At 44.7% G+C, this 22,001-nt stretch overlaps 1 protein-coding gene across 4 annotated transcripts in view; it reads right to left on the bottom strand.

Moving 5' to 3' along the window:
• Window positions 1–22,001, bottom strand: part of LOC308466731 (histone-arginine methyltransferase CARM1-like) — a gene marked incomplete at its 3' end in the record, with an annotated part of 59,643 nt that overhangs the window by 5,451 nt on the left and 32,191 nt on the right. For all 4 annotated transcript variants that reach the window (XM_080987871.1, XM_080987873.1, XM_080987872.1 and 1 more), the window contains exons 6-11: window positions 18,338–18,515; window positions 16,377–16,467; window positions 7,748–7,829; window positions 4,927–5,012; window positions 3,944–4,033; window positions 2,410–2,547 (exon numbers count right to left, since the gene is read on the bottom strand). In XM_080987871.1, coding sequence (XP_080843997.1) covers window positions 2,410–2,547; window positions 3,944–4,033; window positions 4,927–5,012; window positions 7,748–7,829; window positions 16,377–16,467; window positions 18,338–18,515 — 665 coding nt within the window. The remainder of the gene's footprint in view (window positions 1–2,409; window positions 2,548–3,943; window positions 4,034–4,926; window positions 5,013–7,747; window positions 7,830–16,376; window positions 16,468–18,337; window positions 18,516–22,001) is intronic.

Below are 22,001 nucleotides of genomic sequence, written 5' to 3'. Positions count from 1 at the left end.
GTGGGAGGAAGAATTGATGTTTTTGAATTATGGTGCTGGAGGAGACTCTTGAGAGTCCCATGGACTGCAAGAAGATCAAACCTATCCATTCTGAAGGAAATCAGCCCTGAGTGCTCACTGGAAGGACAGATCCTGAAGCTGAGACTCCAATACTTTGGCCACTTCATGAGAAGAGAAGACTCCCTGGAAAAGATCCTGATGTTGGGAAAGATGGAGGGCACAAGAAGAAGGGGATGACAGAGGACGAGATGGTTGGATAGTGTTCTCGAAGCTACGAACATGAGTTTGACCAAACTGCGGGAGGCAGTGGAAGACAGAAGTGCCTGACGTGCTCTGGTCCATGGGGTCACGAAGAGTCGGACACGACTAAACGACTAAACAACAACAATAAGCCTGGAAAAGAGGAGATATCTCAAGGGATGTCACATGGAAGACGGAACAAGCTTGTTTCCTCCTGCTCTGGAGGGTGGGACTCAAACCAATAGCTTCAAGTTGTACAAGAAAGAAGACTCAGACTCAACATCAAGAAGAACTTTCTAACAGTAACAGCTGTTTGGCAGTGGAAGAGACTTCCTTCCTTGGAGGCCTTTAAACAGAGGTTGGGTGGCCCTCTGTCATGGATGCTTCAGCTCAGATACCTGCATCACAGGGGGTTAAACTAGATGACCCTTGTAGTTACTTCCAACTCTGCAATTCTATGATTCTAACAAAAATTATTAAATTTGACTATTCAGTCTTAAACAAGACCCAGCAGGTGAATATTATTATGTGCAGTGCATTTCTGCAGGTAATTCAGTGACTGGGCTGAGGACACCTTTTCCGCCACAGCCCAATTGGCCAAGCTTCTTCCTGGTGACTTTGCCATGTTGAAGGTGACAGGAAGTAACCAAGATTATCCCATGAGGAATAATTAAAGTGCCTGCAGACTGTAAAGAATAGTTGGATGGAATAAGAAAGTAAAAGAAATTCTGGGAAATGATATATAATGGGATGAAAAAGATGTTGAAATATACATTTTTTAAAAAAAACAGAAGCATTTTTACTTGGTATTATAAATGAGAATATTAATAGACAGGATGTTAAATTGTTTTTATATGCAACAACAGCGGCAAGAGTATTGTTGGCCCAGAAATGGAAGCAAAAAGAAACACCGACAAAAGAAGAATGGCAGACAAAATTAATGGACTATGCAGAATTGGACAAAATGACAGGAAGGATTCGAAACCTGTGGGACCAGAGATTTACAGACGATTGGAAGTACCGTATATTAATTATTTGAAGAGCAACTGTAATCAAGAAATTACGTTAGTAGGACTACAATAAGTTTTGTAAGGAGAAATATATGAAATATTGCAAAGAAGAGAAAGAAGAGAGATATTAGTTATGAGATTTAAATGTAATAGTGAAAGAAAGAAATGTAAATTAATTGAAAAGATTGGAAAATTTTCAGATGTGATTGATGGAAGTAAAAAAAAAATTGTATAAGATATAAAAGTATGTTTAATAATTGTTGTAAGTGATATGTTAAAAAACTAATAAAAATTATATATATATAAAAGGAATATAGAAAGAACTCCTGACGCAAGGAATTCCGATAGCGGACACTCAAGCCTGAGAGGGAGGCATGCTGATTGCTCTAAGATTCCCCTGCCCCCTCTCTTTTAATCTACATTAACTCCAGCTTCTCATCTCATTTCTAGACAGTTAAATTTTGCCCAGGTGTGTCATTCTGCAGAGGAAATACCACAGGAACCCTGAGTCCTCTTTTCCAACATCCACCTAGTACACATGTTTAGGCTGGTGACCTGTAAACAGAGCAGCAGTCTTAGAAGAGGGATTAGAAATTGACCTCCCTGCTTTAATCCAGCTCTCAAGTACCAACAACAAATGCTAAAAGCCACCAAGGATTTATCATCGGCTGAAAAATAGGAGGTCACAGAGCATTTCATATACATTCACCTCTTTGCACAGCAAGACTGAGACTGGGCAGATGTGTATGTTACTCTGATGAGTGTTTATTGCCTATTTAAAATCATTACATTGAAGCTGCTTCAAAGAAAAGGAAATCTTGCTCTTTCTCATTATATCCCCTACAGCACAAATCAATATTGCTGTGCTAAATTTAGGAGCAAGTACCTTGCTAATAGCAGCAAAACATCAGATCTCTGAAGGAAATTCACTTGGCACAAGTGCTAAGACTGACCATTTTTTTATGTTGTCTTTGTGATACTTGAACATACAAATGGATTTTCGGCACTGCGGTTTGAGATGCAAAGCATATTTTCTATTGTGGCTTCTGTTCATTAACACAAATCTGCAGATGTTTCACATAATTAATTTTTAGTAATCTTCTCCCACTTCGGAAACTCTTTCGCCAGCAAAGCGGTTTGCCTGTGCTTTGCTACTTACCGTTTATTTGCCACGAACAGGACTTTCCCTGAAAGAGTTTCCCCTTCTTTGGCAAAGAGAGGAGTTTGGAGAAGGCAGCGGACTTGATACCAGTGAGTCAGAGGCTCCGTGGGGGCAGTCGAGAGCCAAACAGTCACCCTTGAAAGAAGAAACCCAGTAAATACGCAAACATTTATTCATGCATTGAATTTCTATCTGAAGATCACAGGGCCGTTTGCAACACGAAAGCACAAAATGAGAACACAAAGTACATAATAAAACGGAAACAGAAATAAACCAATCGCCCCTACCTCCCACAAGCCCATTTAAAAGGCCATAGGTATTTTACTCATTTATTAAATTTGCATCAAGAAGGCAGACCTAGTACATCTGCAAAACAGCTTCAGAGAAGACCAAGACAAAGGTGCTCACATCCCAAATTCTTGGTCCATGAACACAGCAGCTTCCCTTCATGGATGGAGAGATGCACTCAGAGAAGGCTGTGGAAAAAACCCTTTTAGGAGCACAACTCTCTTCTGTGCACAAAGCAAAAAGTTTAAGGATTCAAGCCAATTTTAACCTCCCAGGCTTCTGCAAACTTCAGCTGAATCTGGTTTTATTCAGCCCCATGGATGTTCATGTGCTTTATTGCTTCTGCTGTTTTAATTTAAACTGCACCGCCCCCCATTTTTGACACATTGTTTTAATTATTTTAATTGGTGGCCACACTGAGAGCCTATGGATGAAAGGCAGGATGTAATTTAAAACCCCAAAAGTCCAGTCTTATGCACTGCAATTCTGACTACATGATATGGGCAGGGTTGAAAAAACCATCACCCAGGCTGCTCATCTGTGTGGTGAAGCTGGAGATGGCCTTTTATTACTGGTTTGTTTTTGAGGTGCTATATGATGAGTTATGGGACGCGGGTGGCGCTGTGGGTTAAACCACAGAGCCTAGGACTTGCCGATCAGAAGGTCGGTGATTCGAATCCCCGTGATGGGGTGAGCTTCCGTTGCTCGGTCCCTGCTCCTGCCAACCTAGCAGTTCGAAAGCATGTCAAAGTGCAAGTAGATAAATAGGGGAGGTAAACGGCGTTTCTGTGCGCTGCTCTGGTTCGCCACAAGCGGCTTAGTCATGCTGGCCACATGACCCGGAAGCTGTACGCCGGCTCCCTTGGCCAATAAAGCGAGATGAGCGCCGCAACCCCAGAGTCGGCCACGACTGGACCTAATGGTCAGGGGTTCCTTTACCTATGATGAGTTACCACATCACGTTCACACATTCAAGTGGCAAAAACCCAACACATGAGTGGCTTTTTCATGCAAAGTCTGTTTTCTCCAGATGGGCCCTCCTGCAAAAATAACACGGTGAGATCCCTTCATGAGAATCTGACTATCTCTACAACAAAGATGTATAAAATGAACTTGTTCCTCCATGTAACAGGCAAGAGAAGAACTTGAGCAAGGTTCTGAATTTGGCCAAATTAAAGGGGTCATTTCCCTTTAAAGTGAAGTTCCAAGGTAACTTTTGGGAGCGAGGAAGAAGAATACGTACAGTGAGCCGACAAATGCCACATCAAACCAGAAAGCCAAACCATGGATTAGCCCAGACTGCATCATTTGGAAAACAAAGGGGATTTCCACTCTGTAGAAGAAGAAAATTGCCAGTGTGGCATTTGAAATCCATGGTTAAAAATTACAAATATCACCATTCATTTAGACACTGGTCCGCTAAGCACAAAACGTTTACCAGAAATAAAATAGAATGGATTTTTATCCAAGATAATTTATTATAACAAAATCTACCTATGTACTCAATTATTATACAGTGGTACCTCTGGTTAATTATTTAATTCGTTCCGGAGGTCTGTTCTTAACCTGAAACTGTTCTTAACCTGAAGCACCACTTTAGCTAATGGGGCCTCCTGCTGCTGCCGCGCCGCCGGAGCACGATTTCTGTTCTCATCCTGAAGCAAAGTTCTTAACCTGAAGCACTATTTCTGGGTTAGCAGAGTCTGTAACCTGAAGCGTATGTAACCTGAAGCGTATGTAACCCGAGGTACCACTGTACCTTGTACAGTGAACGTGATCCGTGCGGGAGGCACGTTCGCAACCCGCAACACCACGTCTGCGCAGGTCGCGATTTGGGGCTTCTGCACATGCGCATAGTGCAATTTAATGCTTTTGCGCATGCGCGAGCGCCGAAACCCGGAAGTAACCCAAAAACACGCAACCTGAAGTGTCTGCAACCCGAGGTATGACTGTATTTCATTTTATTTACTAGGGTTATCTTGACAGATGTCATTACTCTTAAAACAACAAAAACTTCACACCAAGATATATTTTACCCTAAATACTGTGCTTAAGTCGACTGCAGCAATTTGCAAGGCTAAAATGCCATTAAGGATTAGAGGCTTAAAATACCCTGAATGGGATCCACACACACGCTGTGAAGTCCCTCACTTGCTCGTAAGCGGAAAAGTGTAGAAAGAAACAATTATTTGACATGGAAAAGCAGGACTCTTTCCAGACACTTACCTATGCAAATCTTCCTCTTCTGCATCTGTAAAATTGACTGTGTACTTCACTGTCCGGGCCATTAAAATTCTTATGTCAAATGTATCCTGAGGGTTGAAAAGGAGAAAAAGAGAGAATCAGACCCCTGCTCTCCTCTAGTGCTACAGGGTTACAAAACAGAAAATTCCTCCTCCCACAATAATATACCTTCTCTTGGTCCCTTTGATATGCTATTTTAGTTGTTCCTCTCTCTGTTAAAAGAAATATGCACCTCATACACATTGCTTATATCTGGAACCCTGAGGGATTTCTATATCAAGAGGCATTTCTGACCTTCGTACCCCCCCCCCCCCAGTTAATGTTTTAGTAAAGCCAGTGCTTTTTTTTCTGGGGGGACGCATACCCCTAAACATTTTGTGAACCTTTGTACTTTTGTCCATTTACTGTATTTATTTCCCCCAATTTTAACTATGAAATGGTGATTTTCTTGCGTCAAAATGAGAGTACCCCTAAACATTTTAAATGGAAAAAAGCACTGAGTAATGCAGTACCAATTCTATCAGGGAGAGCCAACATGGTGCCCTCCAGCTGTTGTCGGGGCTCCCATCATCCCTGACTCCTGGTCCTGCTGACTGGGGTTGATGGGAGTGGAGTCCGGCAACACAGGAAGGCATCCCACTGGCTGCCCAGTTAAAGCTGGGAAGCCGTGAATTTAAATTTCCTTCCTTGCACTTACAAGCAACCCACAAAACCTGCTCACGGTTATGCACCGGTCAATGGAATAATATTTGCCTCAGAACAACTCCAAACAGACTTTTACATTTCCGTTTGCTCAGATGCTCTCAGAAAAAATGACTGTGATCAAAAGAATTACCAGCTAATTCATGGGTAGGCAAACCAAGGCCCAATCGCCTTCTAAATCCAGCCTGCGGATGGTCTGGGAATCAGCGTGTTTTTACATGAGTAGAATGTGTGCTTTTCTTTAAAATGCACCTCTGGGTTATTTGTGGGGCATAGGAATTCGTTCATTATTCCTTTTTTAAAAATATAGTCCGGCCCCCCACAAGGTCTGAGGGACAGTGGAACGGCCCCCTGCTGAAAAAGTTTGCTGACCCCTGAGAATTACAAGGTGTGACCCATTCACTGATGTTGACCTTAAGGGAAAGCAAAGCAAGAACAAACACATGTGACATGCAGCTCTGCTCCACATGGATGCCACCTCTGTTCTATAACATTATTGCTCCTGCTATTGCTATTATTATGAGCTGCCAGGGACTGGCTGGATGAGGAAGAATGGTGGCTATCTTCCACCCAAGAGCCCCCCAGGGAGGACACAGAAGAAGAAGACTTAGACCCCGGGATGTGGTGGTGGGACACTGAAGAGCAGTCTGGGGAAGGGAGAAGAGAAGGAGGAGGAGGAGTTTGGATTTGATATCCCGCTTTATCACTACCCGAAGGAGTCTCAAAGTGGCTAACATTCTCCTTTTCCCTTCCTCCCCCACAACAAACACTCTGTGAGGTGAGTGAGGCTGAGAGACTTCAGAGAAATGTGACTGGCCCAAGGTCACCCAGCAGCTGCATGTGGAGGAGCGGGGAAGCGCACCCGGTTCACCAGATTACGAGACAACCGCTCTTAACCACTACACCACACTGGCTCTCGGGGAGGTGCTAAAAGATGCGTGTCAAGAGAGGGAGATCCTTCCAGGACAGGGCTAGAGGTTGAAAGTCACACTGTGAGCGCAGACTCAGGCAGAGAGAAGCCAGAGGTTGCCCTGCTATCCTGCAGCAGGACAGTCCCAGTCGAGGAGAGTCCTGCACGTTACTGAACAGCGGGCAAGACAAGTCCACAGGAGGAGCTTGCCCTTCGATGCAGCCTTTGTTTGCTGGGGAGGGATCTGGAGTAAGATCGACTGGAAGTGGGGGGCAGTGGTCCATTTCAGCCATACCTCAAGCTGAACGAGTTGAGCCTAAGTAACTCCGCTGCGCTGGTAGTTTCTGTTAAGAAAAAGCTAATTGCCCTGTGGTCAACCTGGACTCACCTGACAGCTCCTTGACTCTTGAAAGACCTTCATTGGCTCCCAGTACGTTTCCGAGCACAATTCAAAGTGTTGGTGCTGACCTTGAAAGCCCTAAATGGCCTTGGCCCAGTAGACTTGAAGGAGCGTCTCCACCCCCATTGTTCTGCCCGGACACTGAGGTCCAGCACCGAGGGCCTTCTGGCGGTTCCCTCATTGTGAGAAGTGAGGTTGCAGGGAACCAGGCAGAGGGCCTCCTCAGTGGTCGCACCTGCCTTGTGGAATGCCCTCCCATCAGATGTCAAAGAAATAAACTATCTGACGTTTCGAAGATATCTGAAGGCAGCCCTGTTTAGGGAAGTTTTTAATGACTGATGTTTTAATGTATTTTTAATCTCCTGTTGGAAACCACCCAGAGTGGCTGGGGAAACCCAGCCAGATGGGCAGGGTATGTATGTATGTATGTATGTATGTATGTATAAATAAATAAATTATTATTATTATTATTATTATTATTATTATTATTATTATTATCATTATTAACATTAACCCACGTGTCACCCCAGGCCCCAGGGCAGAGTAAAATACAACATTACAACACACAAACAGTTTAAAACAACTTACAATTACAGAAGTAAGGTGGGTTCTACAAATATACGCCCCTAGTGTCAAATTCCTGGGCAAAGAGGTGTCCCTTCCACATTCACCAGATGCTACGTAATGAAGGGGCCAGATGCACCCCCCCCAGCCCCTGAGCTCCTGAAGGTGGAGGAACATGGTGTGGGAGGAAGGCAAAGTAAAAAGCGAGAAAATAAAAAACGACTTACTACAATAGGTTGCCTAAAGTATTCATCTACAGCTGCATTGCGGAGACTGGACAGATTGACTCCATAAAAACACTGCTGGTACCTAGAAGAAATAATGTAGTTGTAAAGAAAAGAAAAGAAAATTGTACAAAGAAATCTCTATATGCTGCATGTAACAGCCACAGATCCATGCACATTCTTCAAACCACCTATGAAGCCTGATCAAAGCCTATTTTTTGATATGCAAAGATACTGTCTTTCCATTCAGCTAACCTCTTCAAATAGCATGCAGCGTGTGGGTTATTCATTGTGTACTGGATTAATGAGCTCAGCAAACAACGGTGAGATATTGCTGCTTAATTCTCCCAAGGAAGAGCCCTCTGTTGGCGCCTCTTTCAAGTTTCAATGTACTGGAAGTCTTTGAAAAACTAACACCCCACGTGAGGGCAGCACACACAGCTGAAGACCACAGAACTCCCCTCCATTATCGCTATCATACAACTATTTCCCAAGGCCCAGGGAGGGACCAGTTTTTGAGGCCCAACTAACTTCAGCCAGGAACTGACGACCAAGAGGAAGAACTTGAAATTTACATGCATTCATCAGCCGTAAGCAACACAACAGCAAATGCACTTTTCTCAGGTGCAAGTGTCATCCAGATGTAAAGCTCATGTTTCGAAGCAAACTCTGATTTAAAGAAGGGGCCGGGAGCTCCGAAATTGGAGCCCTGACTGAAAGGCTGCCGAGCAATGGAAGGCGGGTTAAGCCAGGGGTCTTGGAAGGTGACGCAGTGGAGCCTTGCCCCTCATGGCTGATAAAATTCAGCAGAGAGACGACGGCTGCCTGGGCAAAGGCGGTGGTTGTCAGGGAACTGCCATCGGCTCAGGGGCGAGAGGGGAAAAGCCGGATGGATTACAGAGAGCCCCCAAAGATTGTGGGAAGCAGCTCCTCCTCAGCGGAGGAGAGTAATCACGCCTCCAGTGGAGAGGAGCTTCAGGGCTCGGAGGAAGCGAGGCGGTGCCAGGACACCTTGCCTGGGCAAAGCGGGGAGGAGAGAGGTCCTCCGTTACCCACGCCCTCCCTGCGCAGTAGGCTTCCGCGCCGGGAGGGGAGGCGCAGATTGGGCGTCAAGAAACTACTCTGCTGGGGAAGGTTTAAGGACCGCCCACTCTCAGATTCTGCCAGTGAATGAGCCAGCCATGGGAGAGTGGCGCTCTGGACAGATAAAGTTTATTTTGGCATCAAAAGCAAGGCTTCACAGCCGACCAGGGAGGCATTTGCCTGCTTGCTCTCGAGCAACCCCTTGGAACCCTAACAGTGGTCGATGCCCTTTTACAAGAGGGGGAGCGTCCTACCTGTTTGAAGGGGGTAGCAATAAGACCGCTCCTTAAGAAACCCCCCCCCCCAGACAGTATTCTGAGAATCTATGCAACTACCAACCATTGCCAAACTCCCTTTTGGGGCAAGGTGTTTGTGCTGCTGGTTGTTGATCAACTGTATGCAAAGCGACCCAGACCCGGCGCTTTTCACCAGAGACCCTTCTCAGTGTCCCCCCCTCCCTGAGAGGACGGCAACCCGAGAACAGACCTTTTCTGTGGTGGCTCCCTGTTTGTGGAATGCTCTCGCCATGTCTTTAGGTGCCACGTGGAAAAATCCTCTTTACCCAGGCCTTTGGCTATTAAACAGTCTGTGTCATTTTAAATGTGGAAGGATTGTTATCACGAAATTTTCTGTGATTGTTCTGTTGTTGTTGTTGTTGTTGTTGTTGTTGTTGTTGTTATGCCACGTAAATTATGTTTTTAATGTTGTACACCGTCCTGGGATCCTTGGTTAAAGGGCAGTATATACAGTGGTACCTCGGGTTAAGTACTTAATTCGTTCCGGAGGTCCATTCTTAACCTGAAACTGTTCTTAACCTGAAGCACCACTTTAGCTAATAGGGCCCCCTGCTGCCGCCGCACTGCCAGAGCAAGATTTCTGTTCTTATCCTGAAGCAAAGTTCTTAACCTGAAGCACTATTTCTGGGTTAGTGGAGTCTGTAACCTGAAGCGTATGTAACCCGAGGTACCACTGTAGATTGAACTAATAATAATAATAATAGCTACTGATGTACCTCACACAGCTAAGAAGGATTTAAAGGGAGCTGGTTGTGCTATAAGAATCCAAACTACAAAAAAGGGAAAAACACAGCCTAAGCCTGGTTTGGAGAACCCGCCATTCTTGCCTTTGTGTCGTGAGGCCTGAAGTGATGTGGTGGCAGAGAGAGAGATGCTGCGTGAAAGACAGCAAAAGCACATGGTAGCATCATCCTGCAGGGCTGGCAAACACTTGGTACCTGGTCCCTGACGGACTTTCAGGGGCAAAGGAAAGGGCAAAAGGTTCCCCACTCCCGCTGGCCTTGGCCGCTTTTCCACAGTCAAATCAAGCAGCAAACACCCGGTCAAACATACTTCAAGACGCAAGTCAAACGCATGCCTGGCATCCAACCAGGCAGTGCATGAAGGATGTCCCTCCTTTTCCCAACACAGAAATTATATCCAGAAAGGAAAGGAGAGCAGCTCTTAGAACACATCTAAGTCAACATTCTTGTCTTAAACACAGAACTGACCACTCGTGGGATTGAAAAGCTGATGCCTTGGACATTTACAGTCACTACTCAGTGCAAAAGAGCAGAATATACAGAGGCGCCAAGTGACAGGAGTCATCACTGCACAGCCCTATGATGTCTGGACAAATATTTAACTCAAATCTGATTGAATCTGATCTCTGTTGTCTTCAATGGATAAGAAATTATAACATACCTGGGATTTAAAAAACAAAACAAAACCCCCATTGGGGTAAACAAATGTTGCTGTGGAGATCACCAGGAGTGCAAATTCACCATGTGGTGCTGCAGTTGGCACCACTTTCTGAAAGATTTAGCAAAAGTTTGTACAACATCTAGCTCTGTCCCAAACCTGGGAAAATGGAGCAGTATGGCTAAAATCAGGTGAAACTCGATACACTCCATAGAATCTTAGAATCACAGAACCACAGAGTTGGAAGGGACCCCAATGGTCATCTATTCCAACCCCCTGCGATGTATGCATCTTAACTAAAGCATCCATGACAGATGGCCATCCAAACCTCAGAATTAATAGCTAAGGAGGTTCCAGGAGCCTTTATTTACATCAGGCCATTCTCCTTTGTCATGTTCATCTGGTTCAGGGAGAAAATCTGCAAAAAAACACGATTTTCCTGCAAACCCACATTTTCTACATTTCAGTTTGGTACCTCTCCTGCAAATTGTCCAAATCTTGTTCTGACCTCGTAACGAGACACGTAGATAGTATCATGGCTTTCGTTGGCTTTCTGAAAACGAATGGAGTAAGGGCTTTCTGACTTTGTTTCTTTGCTAATAAAATACATGTCTCATTACTCTCTGGTAGCTACAAATGCCTAAGACAGTGAACTCTCGTGTAACGTAATCTTCGGGTTGCAAATGTGGCAACCCTGGAAGCAGGTTTGCCACTCGCGCATGCACAGAAGTGCTCTGTGGCGCTGCACGCGTGCGCAGAAGCAGTCCTCCGCTTATGAAATTTTCGGGATACGGCCAGGCCTCTGGAACGGATCCCGTTCGTAACCAGAAGTACCACTGTACTGTACATCAATGTAAGTTACTTTCCTTAAGGGCAGGAGTAAGAAGATTTCATCCCTGCCAGTACAGTGGTACCTCAGCTTAAGTACTTAATTCGTTCCGGAGGTCCGTACTTAACCTGAAACTGTTCTTACCCTGAAGCACCACTTTAGCTAATGGGGCCTCCTGCTGCTGCTGCGCTGCCGGAGCACAATTTCTGTTCTCATCCTGAAGCAAAGTTCTTAACCTGAAGCACTATTTCTGGGTTAGCGGAGACTGTAACCTGAAGCGTATGTAACCTGAAGTGTATGTAACCTGAGGTACCACTGTATAAATGTTAAGAACATACTCAAAACGCAGGCAAAACCGATGGTGAAGTCTCTCTCACTTTCTTACAAAATCTTTACTTGTTTAAAAATAACCCTGTGAAATCCAAGTCTCACATTTTCTCCAGCTGAAGACCCAAAGGCCACAAGACGGCACAATGCGTTGATACTACCAGAGAGGCTTCTAACCTGCCAAAGCTTACAATGAAACTGTTGTGCTTCTGCCTCAGACTGCTCATTAGGATTACGAAGCATGAACTATCCCTATGCAACAAATATCTGAGTTGCTTATTTGGCTTGCTGGGACACAGAAACGGTGCACACACAAAACGACAAAATGATGGGCTGGCACCATTCCATTTCAGCTTATCTTTGTTATTACAGGAAGTGGAAATAGAAAGAATGATAAAGATGGAGAAAAACAGCTCATACGGAAGACAAGTTTTGCAAACCCACCAGTGCAGAAAGCAAGCTTTGAGTATAAATAAGTCTAAGTTGGGTCTATGAAGGGGCAGCCACATGGTGGTGCTGAAACCAACAGATGCAGGTTCAGTTCCACAAACAACACACCCTCCAGCGGCTTGTGTCCTCTTCTGCCAGTGAACACAGCAATTGGCACCCAAGGCCGAAGCAAACGCTAAGTGCCAATGGCTTCCTCCTTCCACAAGGAAGCCCTGCTTGTCTGCACTACTATGGGATGACCACCAAAGATAAGCAACATGCACACAGCAGGAGTCATCTCTGGAGCTTGCCTGCACATGTCATCGTCTGCCACTTGGATGCATCCAGAAGCAAATGTCAGTTTGAATGAACATAAAATGCAATCCCCAAATCCAAATTAAAGCAGCACTTTATAGGTCAACCAAAATGCCACAAAACAGTGTGAAAGATTTCAAGTTCTCCAGAAATCTTCATCAGGCTACATGTTAAAACACACACACACACACATGGGGCAAGAAGAGAGGGGAAAGAATGGATGATGGGCAACCCATCAGAGTCTGCCAAGAGGAGGTAACAGACATTCAAAATGAGGCTCCTTTAGATGCTATGCAGGTGAGAGGCTGCTGCGTCAAGGCTTCTTGGGAAGGAGAAACATGTGTTTGTCCACCTGTATTTCTTCTTTCCTCTTCTCCCCCCTTGGCTCTTTTTCTTTTTTGTGACATTTTGTTGGCCCAACAGATACTGCCCTAATATGGGATTTGGTTGTTTTCTATGGACCAGCATGACTACCTTTAGGTAAAGGTAAAGGGACCCCTGACCATTAGGTCCAGTTGTGGACGACTCTGGGGTTGCGGCGCTCATCTCGCTTTATTGGCCGAGGGAGCCAGCGTACAGCCTCTGGGTCATGTGGCCAGCATGACTAAGCAGCTTCTGGTGAACCAGAGCAGCGCACGGAAACACCGTTTACCTTCCCGCCGGAGCGGTACCTATTTATCTACTTGCATTTTGACGTGCTTTCAGACTGCTAGGTTCACAGGAGCAAGGACCGGACAACGGGAGCTCACCTGGGGATTTGAACCGCCGACCTTCTGATCAGCAAGTCCTAGGCTCTGTGGTTTAACCCACAGCGCCACCCGCGTCCCATGACTACCTTTACTTTTTGCATAAAACAGAATATTGTAGTTCCAGTTCAGTGTATTAGTTAATGATGAATGGTTCAAAGCAGGAATGACAAATCATCGTCTCCATGTAGGATAACCACAGCATCTCCCAGATGTTGTTGGATTACAGTTTCCATGACCCCTGGCCATTGGCCAAGCTGGCTGGGGCTGGCAGGAGGGGTGGTCTAGCAATATCTGGAGGGCCATAGGTTCCTCACCACACAAGCAGGATTTCAAAACCCCATGGATTAGCATTTCATAAATCACAACCTCTCTTCTGATGGAGCAAACTCAAATCTGAACAATTCAACCAGATCCTCAAGTAGAAATGGAAGAAAAATCCGCATGATCTAATAATAAACAGTGGCTCAATTCATTTTACAGCAGCTTTTGGTTCCATCTGCATTAGCCTGCTGTGTTTTCCATTACAAGGAAAAGTGCAAGAAATGGGAAATTGCAAAGCAGAAAGTGGGCAACTGATGTATACGGAGGTCACAGAGGATATTCCAGAGAAGGTCACAGAGGAGGTCACAGAGGATATACTAGATTTCACAAGCGATATGAAGCTCTCGCCACTGTGCATCTTCCCTACAGCCCCCTTGTAATGTCTGATTTAAAACAACATTTTAGAAGATGCTACTGCATAGCATGTTGCCTCAAACTCCTGCCCCCCCCCCCATATTACATAATAGGTTGGGAAAGAGGAGCAATGTACAGTGCAAAGGCACACAGAGTTAAATTAGATCTTATGGTATGGGTAAGGGGAGGAAAGATTAGGTCAAATCTCCATAGCTGTCAACTTACAGATTTGAAAATAAGGGACCAGCAGCCTCGAAAATAAGGGATCAGCAGCCAAAATAAGGGATTTTGGCTTAGCTTATACAGAAATCCACCACTCATGGAGCCATGCTGCTTTTGCTGCGACTGACTGTGTTTCGCAGGGGGTTGGACTAGATGATCCTAAGGGTCTACAACTCCAACTAAAGAAGAGTGGCAGACAAACTGATGAACGACATCAAGATGGCAAAGCTTACAGGCAGAATTAGAAACCAGGAAGAGGACCTCTTTAATAAAGAATGGGGAAAGTTTATAATTTATTTGAAAAGCTATTGTAAGGAGTTACATACATTGGTAAGATTGACAGAAAACTTGTAGTAAAAATTTGAACTATGGATGGACAAATGATTTAGAAAAATAGAGTTATGAAAGGGATGCAGAGGGGGAAATCACTACATTAAGATGCTGCACTGGTTGGAGGGTATGCTAAGCAGCACGTCGGGGCTGCCGCCGTCCTGGCGCGAGGAGTTCCATCAGCCCTTCCCCGCCTGAGAGAGAGCGGGGGAGGGAGAGAGACTCTCGCCCACGCTGCCCGCGAGCCCGGCATGAGGCGGTTGCGGCGCTGCCACGGCCGCTGAAGCGCCGCCCTTCTGCGTCCTTCCCCATCCCCATCCCCTCTTCCTCCTCCCTCAGGCCGCCTCCAGCTTCCCCGGCAGCGTGGCGGAAGTCTCGCAAGAGAGGGGCTGCCTGCCCACCAGCCACCACCCGTCTCCTCACAACGCGCCCCTGAGGGGGAAAAGGGAGAGACGGAGATGCGGCAGCTCGTGCGCACTCCCTCTTGTGGCGGAGGACCCCGAGCCACTGCTTCCCTCGCAAGCCAGGCAAGCATGAAACCCGGGAAATTTAAGGGACATCATCAATAAGGGACAGCAGCGGGACACGGCGCTGGGATAAGGGAGTTTCCCGCCAAATAAGGGATGGTTGACAGCTATGCAAATCTCAGATCATGTTGTGATTGGTACCCTGACTTAATTCTCAGGTATCCCCTAATACAAATCCAAAAGGCAGTGCCATGGAAGAAAGAAGGGTCATCATGAGAACATGAGCAAGGCACACTTAGTTCTGTGACTACGTAAGCGATGCGGCCATATCCACCCAGTCCTCAATTTAAGCCAGGATACAACCCCAAGACCTTCTGATCGCAGCCCCTGAACCCTTTTCCAGCGGTGTAGCGTGGGTTGTCAGCACCCGGGGCAAGGCAAGTAATTTGCGCCCCCTAACCTGGGGCAAGGCAAGTAATTTGCGCCCCCTAACCCCTAACCTGCCGCCGCTGCCAGCTTCTTCTTGCTGCTGCCTGGTCTGGTCTGGTGTGGTTCTCTCCCGCGCTCAGTGCTGCGCTGGGCGGCCGCTGCACTGTCCCTCCCCCAGATAGTCCCTCGCTCTCTCTCCGCACCGCACGCCTGGCACCCACCCCCTCCACAGTGGGCGGCGACCCAGCGGCTCGGATCGGATTCGCACAGCCAGCACTGCAGTGAGAGAGAGTGAGCGAGCCAGGTAGGGGCAGAGAGCTGAGAGTGCGAGCGCCCCCCCCAGATGTTGCGCCCGGTGCGGCCGGCCCCCCTTGCACCCCCCACGCTACGCCACTGCCCTTTTCAATCTCAGGAATCAGCGTTGCTGCATGTGACTGACATACAAGTAACATGAAGCCTAAGGCATTCTGGACACCACAAGATGGCAACTCTAATCCCAACATTGCCTTGGCCAATTCTGAGATTGTTTTTGCTTGATGGGAGCATCCTTGCCCATCGACGGCTGCATCATCCTGATGCCATGCCCCTCTTGCCACCCCTTGAATGCAGGGCAAAGAGTTCTCTCATCCCATCTATCTCTCTGCTTGGAGCAGGACTGCATGGTACCGTGTCTCCTGTTGTAGGCTATATTTGCGGAGATAATCTCATCATAATCATAAAATAATCTCATCTCTTTCCTAGACAGGTCCTGCCTCTGCTTCGTAATGAAAAGGCCATCAAGTGAAGAGCCACCACACGACGAATGCTTCGATGTGCCAAGCCACCACATGAGAACAGTTATCAATGCACAAACAACATGGCCACACGAATCAGCTGTAAGCACCACAGTTGCAGATCAACAAAACAGAAATGGGTTAGGAAATTAGGAAGTTTCTTTTGACAGATACAATTCACCACTGCATTGTGATTCCAAGAAGCAGTTTCATTTTGAGACCTCTGTTATGCTGCAGAGCAAAAGACATTTTCTTTTCCTTTCCTTTTTTTTTTTTTTTTTTTTGAAAAAAGTGAAATAATCATTACCAAAAATTGGCTCTGGAGTAGTGTTCCATGTAGAGCTGTTCATCGGAAAAAGGAGCCAAATGAATGTCACTAAATGTTGGAAACATCATTCCTAGTGAACAAAAGATAATATACAGTAGCAAAGTTCAAATCTTCTGTGTAGCCCTACTTAAACATTTGTTGGAAACATCCAGTAAACCTCATCCACTCTCCATCTCAAACAGTTTATCTCTTTATAATTCCGGAGTGGATAATAATTTATGCTCTAATTCTTGATCACATTTCAGTAAGCCCATTAGCAACAATAAAGAACTTAAGACGGCAAGTCAAATATGCTGCCATGAGTGATAAAACCTTGCAGTTTTTAACTCATTTGTGATTAGCTATTTAAATAATTTCTTCCTTAAAATCAAAGGCAATATTATATCCTCATTCATCTTCTACAGCTGGAGGAAAAGGATAATATTTCTGAACAACTATCTACAGACTCAACCTATAATTGTTAATACATTGCCACTAAACAAACCATCAACAGTTTCAGATGTTCACTAAACATACTTCAAGGCTGACAATATAAAGGAACTGGTAATGATGCTGTGTGTTTATCAATGATATCAAAAGACTGCAAAACATTTTACAGACCTTATGCCCATTTCACAGACTATCTAATGCAAAACACACAAGCATGAGCACATTACAGACTTGTACTGCAAACAGAGAAGGACAAGGAATCAGTCATCCATACCTCCATTAAATAAGGTCTTAACCTACCCAACAACTATGGAAATAAGTCTGGATAATACATTTTTATAAGTGAATTGGTTAAAACCAGTGCACCTGGCAATGCAGAAATGAACTAGCCTATGAAGAAGATGCAGGAAATGTATAGGAAATTATACTTCTACTTAACAAATAATACAATGTTAGCTAGGAGGAAAATTGTTCCATTTCTGCAAACACAGTTTGAGATGGGGAGTAGCATTGTCATAAGGCAATGCCATTGTAAAGAATGTAGAGGTTACAGACTGAAATCCTAAAACTCTTTACTCCCAAGTAGTCACTGAATTCAGTATTCATTTAGAGTAAATTGTTTCATGATAGCAATCTCACAGTGCATAGATTTAAAATGCTTTATAAACAGAAATCATATAAATCCATTGCATTTATATCATGAACAAAAAAGACTTAACATTAGTACAAACGGTATTGCCATTAAAGCAGGATTTGAATCAGAAGCACAGAGATTAAGAACTAAACATCTATTACAATAAGAAACACTAACTTTTAAAGCAGCAAAGTGTACCACCGGAGGAGGACAAAGAATCTGAACATATAGGCTAAGAGAGATATTTGCTGCATCCTGAGGAAGATTTGGCATAAAGTCACACATCTTGCCAGACTTTCCTATTCCACGCTGCACCCAACTCCCTCTTAGTTTATGCTAGTTTTGTTTTGCAAAATCCAGACATAATTGTCCAGACATTCTCTACAAAGCATTCTAAACAGGTGCTCTGTAGAGAAGCCCCCCCCCTTTTAATTTAAATGGGCTGTAAATTTTTCCCATCCTGTCATTTCCCTAGTCCAGATGCTCCCCAAGACAAAAGTTGTTTTAGAATGAAATCATCTTGAAAGTTTCAGAGTGCTTCTAATATTAATTCAGCTGTCTCTTAGCAGACTTGAGTCAGGGATTCTCTCTAGCAGGGAGTCCAAGACTATTTGGAGACAAAAGTGGAAACAGAGCTCCTTGGTGATAAATGGTCTCATCTGTGGGTTATTGCGTTGAGCTTATTGTGGAGGATATAAGGCATGAATCGAGAAGCAATCAGGAATATTAAATATGCCAGAAAGACGCTAACATGAGCTCTGACAGTGGTGGGAGGCGGGGGGTTGTATCCCAAAGACCCTACGAAATCACCACTACTCTGATCCAAGTTGGTAAATTCTTATTTCCTCCAGTTCGTTCCTGTGGAACACAGACTCACCATTTGACTTCAGCCACTTCTTGGAGTGGAGGTAACTTTCCAACATTCTCTCGTTGAACAGCATATAACCCATTGGCTCAGAAACAATGACGTCGACATTCTCAGGCAAGGAGATTTCCTCAATTTTCCCCGTCAAAACGCTGATCTTATCAGAGAGATTGTTACTTTGTACTAGAATCTGTAACGAGGAGGCATAAAAAAACACACAACCAAACTGCATTAGCTTCTTTCATCTATAAATACTATGTATTTATTCAATAGTTCTTTATTTGATTTACAGCCCAGAGTGGCTGGGGAAACCCAGCCAGATGGGCAGGGTATAAATAATAAATTATTATTATTATTATTATTATTATTATTAACCCACCCAAAGGAGCTCAGGATGGCAAACAAGTGATAAGGCGATAAAAACAATTACAATGCAGATGTGGATCAGGAAGGATCTCAACCTAAATGGCTGGTTGAAGGAGGAAGGTCTTCCGTAGGCCTCCAGAAGACAACAGGCGGCCCCTGTCAAATATTCAAGAAGAGGAATTTCAAAAGGCAGGTGCCACAGTACTGAAGACCCTGAAGAAAGGACATCTAGATATGATGGCACCTGCAGAAGCCTCTCACCGGCAGAAAGCCGTGATCAATGGAATGTTAACAGAGAAGCAGTGCTAGTATCATCTGTGTACTGATGACACCTCTCCCCAGATCTCCCAGCGTTTGAAATTAGCCAGGCACCAGGTGCATTTTGCACCTATGAGCCCCTTGAGACCACGTGAAGATGCCCAGGTGCAGGGCCGTATTGAGGTTTGATGAGGCCCTCAGCTCCTGAAGGTAATGGGGCCCTTTCTATGTCCAGCTATCCTTTGTCAACAACAAAATGTCGCTGTTTTTTTTTGTGTTGAATATATGCTATATGGTCATTTATGGTATCTCAAGCCATTTGCCCATGTTGCCATGCAACCAGTCCATGCAGAATGTAAGCACCCTGTATATAGAAAGGAGCAAACCAGGGATATTTGAGGGAGCAGGCTAGCAGGCGGGGCCCATGACAATAAAACACTGTTGCTGTCTGTAGGTTTTATTTTATTTGTCTTTTTATCTTATATTTTGGAAATGTACATCCAGTTTTTTCCCCTTTAAATTTTTTTTGGGGGGGCCAAGAGAGTGGGGCCCTAAGAAGAAGAAGAAGAAGAAGAAGAAGAAGAAGAAGAAGAAGAAGAGTAGTTTGGATTTGATATCTCGCTTTATCACTACCCAAAGGAGTCTCAAAGCGGCTAACATTCTCCTTTCCCTTCCTCCCCCACAACAAACACTCTGTGAGGTGAGTGGGGCTGAGAGACTTCAAAGAAGAGTGACTAGCCCAACGTCACCCAGCAGCTGCATGTGAAGGAGCAGGGAAGCGAACCTGGTTCACCAGATTACGAGTCTCGCTCTTAACCACTACACCACACTGGCTCTCACTAAGCTTTAGCTTGTTTAGTTTATACAGTGGAAAATTAATGAATGTTAGAGTGATGTTGGATTGAAGTTAAGTGGCTTCTAGCTGTACAGGCTTTAAAGTTATAAATATATCAAGATTAAGGATTAGGATTAAAAAGGTTAAAAGAATGGAAAAATTGGTTTTTAATAGGTAAAAACTTAATGTTACAATATATTAAGATTAAGGATTGGGATTAAAAAGGAGGGAAAGAAATTGCTGGACTAACAAACTGAATTGGAATACAAAAGAGGGAGGTATGAGGAAGTCCGGGAAACAAGTAAATGTAAAAGAAGTTATGAAAAGACGGAATTGTTTTTAACTGTTCTTTTCTTTTATCTTTTTGTATTTTGTATTTTGTATTTTTCTTTTTTCTTTTTAAACTTTTCTTTTTTTTTACTAATGTGATTCTATTTTTTCTGAAACTTTAATAAATATTAATTAAAAAAAAAAAAAGTTTATACAGTGGAACCTCTATTTGCGACCATAATCCATTCCAGAGGTCCATCCGGAGGTCGAAACAGGTCCCTGGGAGATGCGCTGTTGTGCGCAGACGCGGGCAGCGATTGCCACTCCTGCGCATGTGCGAAGGGCGTCAAACCCACCAGTTACTTTTGGGTTTGCCGCGGTCACGACTTGGAACGACTGTAAGAAGAGGCGGTGGTAAGTAGAGGTTCGACTGTTGGTAAATCCGGCACTACCCAGGTGTCAGGATGGTGCCTGATGTCTCCCCTCCCCCCGCCCCCCCCGGAGGTGCCTGCCTGGGAATCCTTGGATCTGGACTGTTTTCACACACTAGCAACACATCCTGTAGAATTCTATCCATTATATTTTATCTACACAATCCAAACAGATTGCAGGAACCAAAAGGCCATATTGAAAAATAAGACTTTAGAGCCATCTTGTCCAAAAATGGCAACCTGGCATTCCGTTTAGGCACCCGTAACTCTGGTTGAGGGACATGGGTGACGCTGTGGGTTAAACTACAGAGCCTAGGACTTGCCGATCAGAAGGTCGGCGGTTCGAATCCCTGTGATGGGCTGAGCTCCCATTGCTCGGTCCCTGCTCCTGCCAACCTAGCAGTTCAAAAGCACGTCAAAGTGCAAGTAGATAAATAGGTACCACTCCGGCGGGAAGGTAAACAGCGTTTCCGTGCCCTGCTCTGGTTCACCAGAAGCAGCTTAGTCATGCTGGCCACATGACCCGGAAGCTGCACGCCGGCTCCCTTGGCCAATAAAGCGAGATGAGCGTGCAACCCCAGAGTCGGCCACGACTGGACCTAATGATCAGGGGTCCCTTTACCTTTAACCCTGGTTGAAGGAGCTGTTTGGCACCTAGCTTATATATCTGAGTTTCTAACACTCAAATCTCCGAATACGAGGGGGTATCAAGTAGGCAAATTACATCTGTAGAAGCCCACAAGAAGAATGCCTTAAGCCGCCTTTGTCGTTGTGTTTCCTTCCACAGCTGCTAAAAACAAATACAATGTTGATGTTGTAGTTTATCTGTTTTGATCATTTGTTGTTTTATTTGTGTTTCCATTTTTGTTGTACATTTTACGTTGTACATTGGCTAAAAGCCTGGGGTAATAAGTGACTAATTAATATAAAAAACAAACAAGCCACTACCTATTTTTATTTTTATTCTTATTATTTCTTACCTACCCTTAACCAGAATTTCCAGAGCAGTATCTATTTTACTGACAGGCAAAACAAGGTAGAGAAGCACCGTACTCCAATAAAATTGCACTGAAGCAGTTTGATCACATGCCTGACCTTAAGCAGACAAAATTCAACGCATTTCAGTTTAAAAGGCTCAAGATTTTAAGGATTATGATTGCAGCTGAGTCACTTGCTGAAACAAGGCCACAGACTTTTTAAGAATTTGCTTGGGATGAGGGAAACAAACTAGAAAATCTCATCAGATGTTGAAATGCAGAGGCTGGGAAAATATTGCTTTTTGTAGTGCTTCATAAAGCAGCTAGAAATTGGTTATTTTATCTGGCATGACGATGCACTTGGAACCATTAATCCTATGACTGCCAGATGGGCCACCCAAGGACTACGGCGTTATGTGACCCTCCTCCCCTCCTCTTTCTCTTGGGATGTAGCCCAGTGTGGGCTGTTTCTGGTGTACAGAACTGGCAATTTTAGTGGACTTACAAACAAATCTCGATCTTTTCCAACTGGTGTTGAA

This window comes from Podarcis pityusensis (genome assembly GCF_964106645.2).
Source record: "Podarcis pityusensis genome assembly, chromosome: 17".
NCBI lineage: Eukaryota > Metazoa > Chordata > Lepidosauria > Squamata > Lacertidae > Podarcis > Podarcis pityusensis.
The sequence above is the reverse complement of the archived record's forward strand: the minus strand, read 5'-3'. Positions and strand labels throughout refer to the sequence as shown.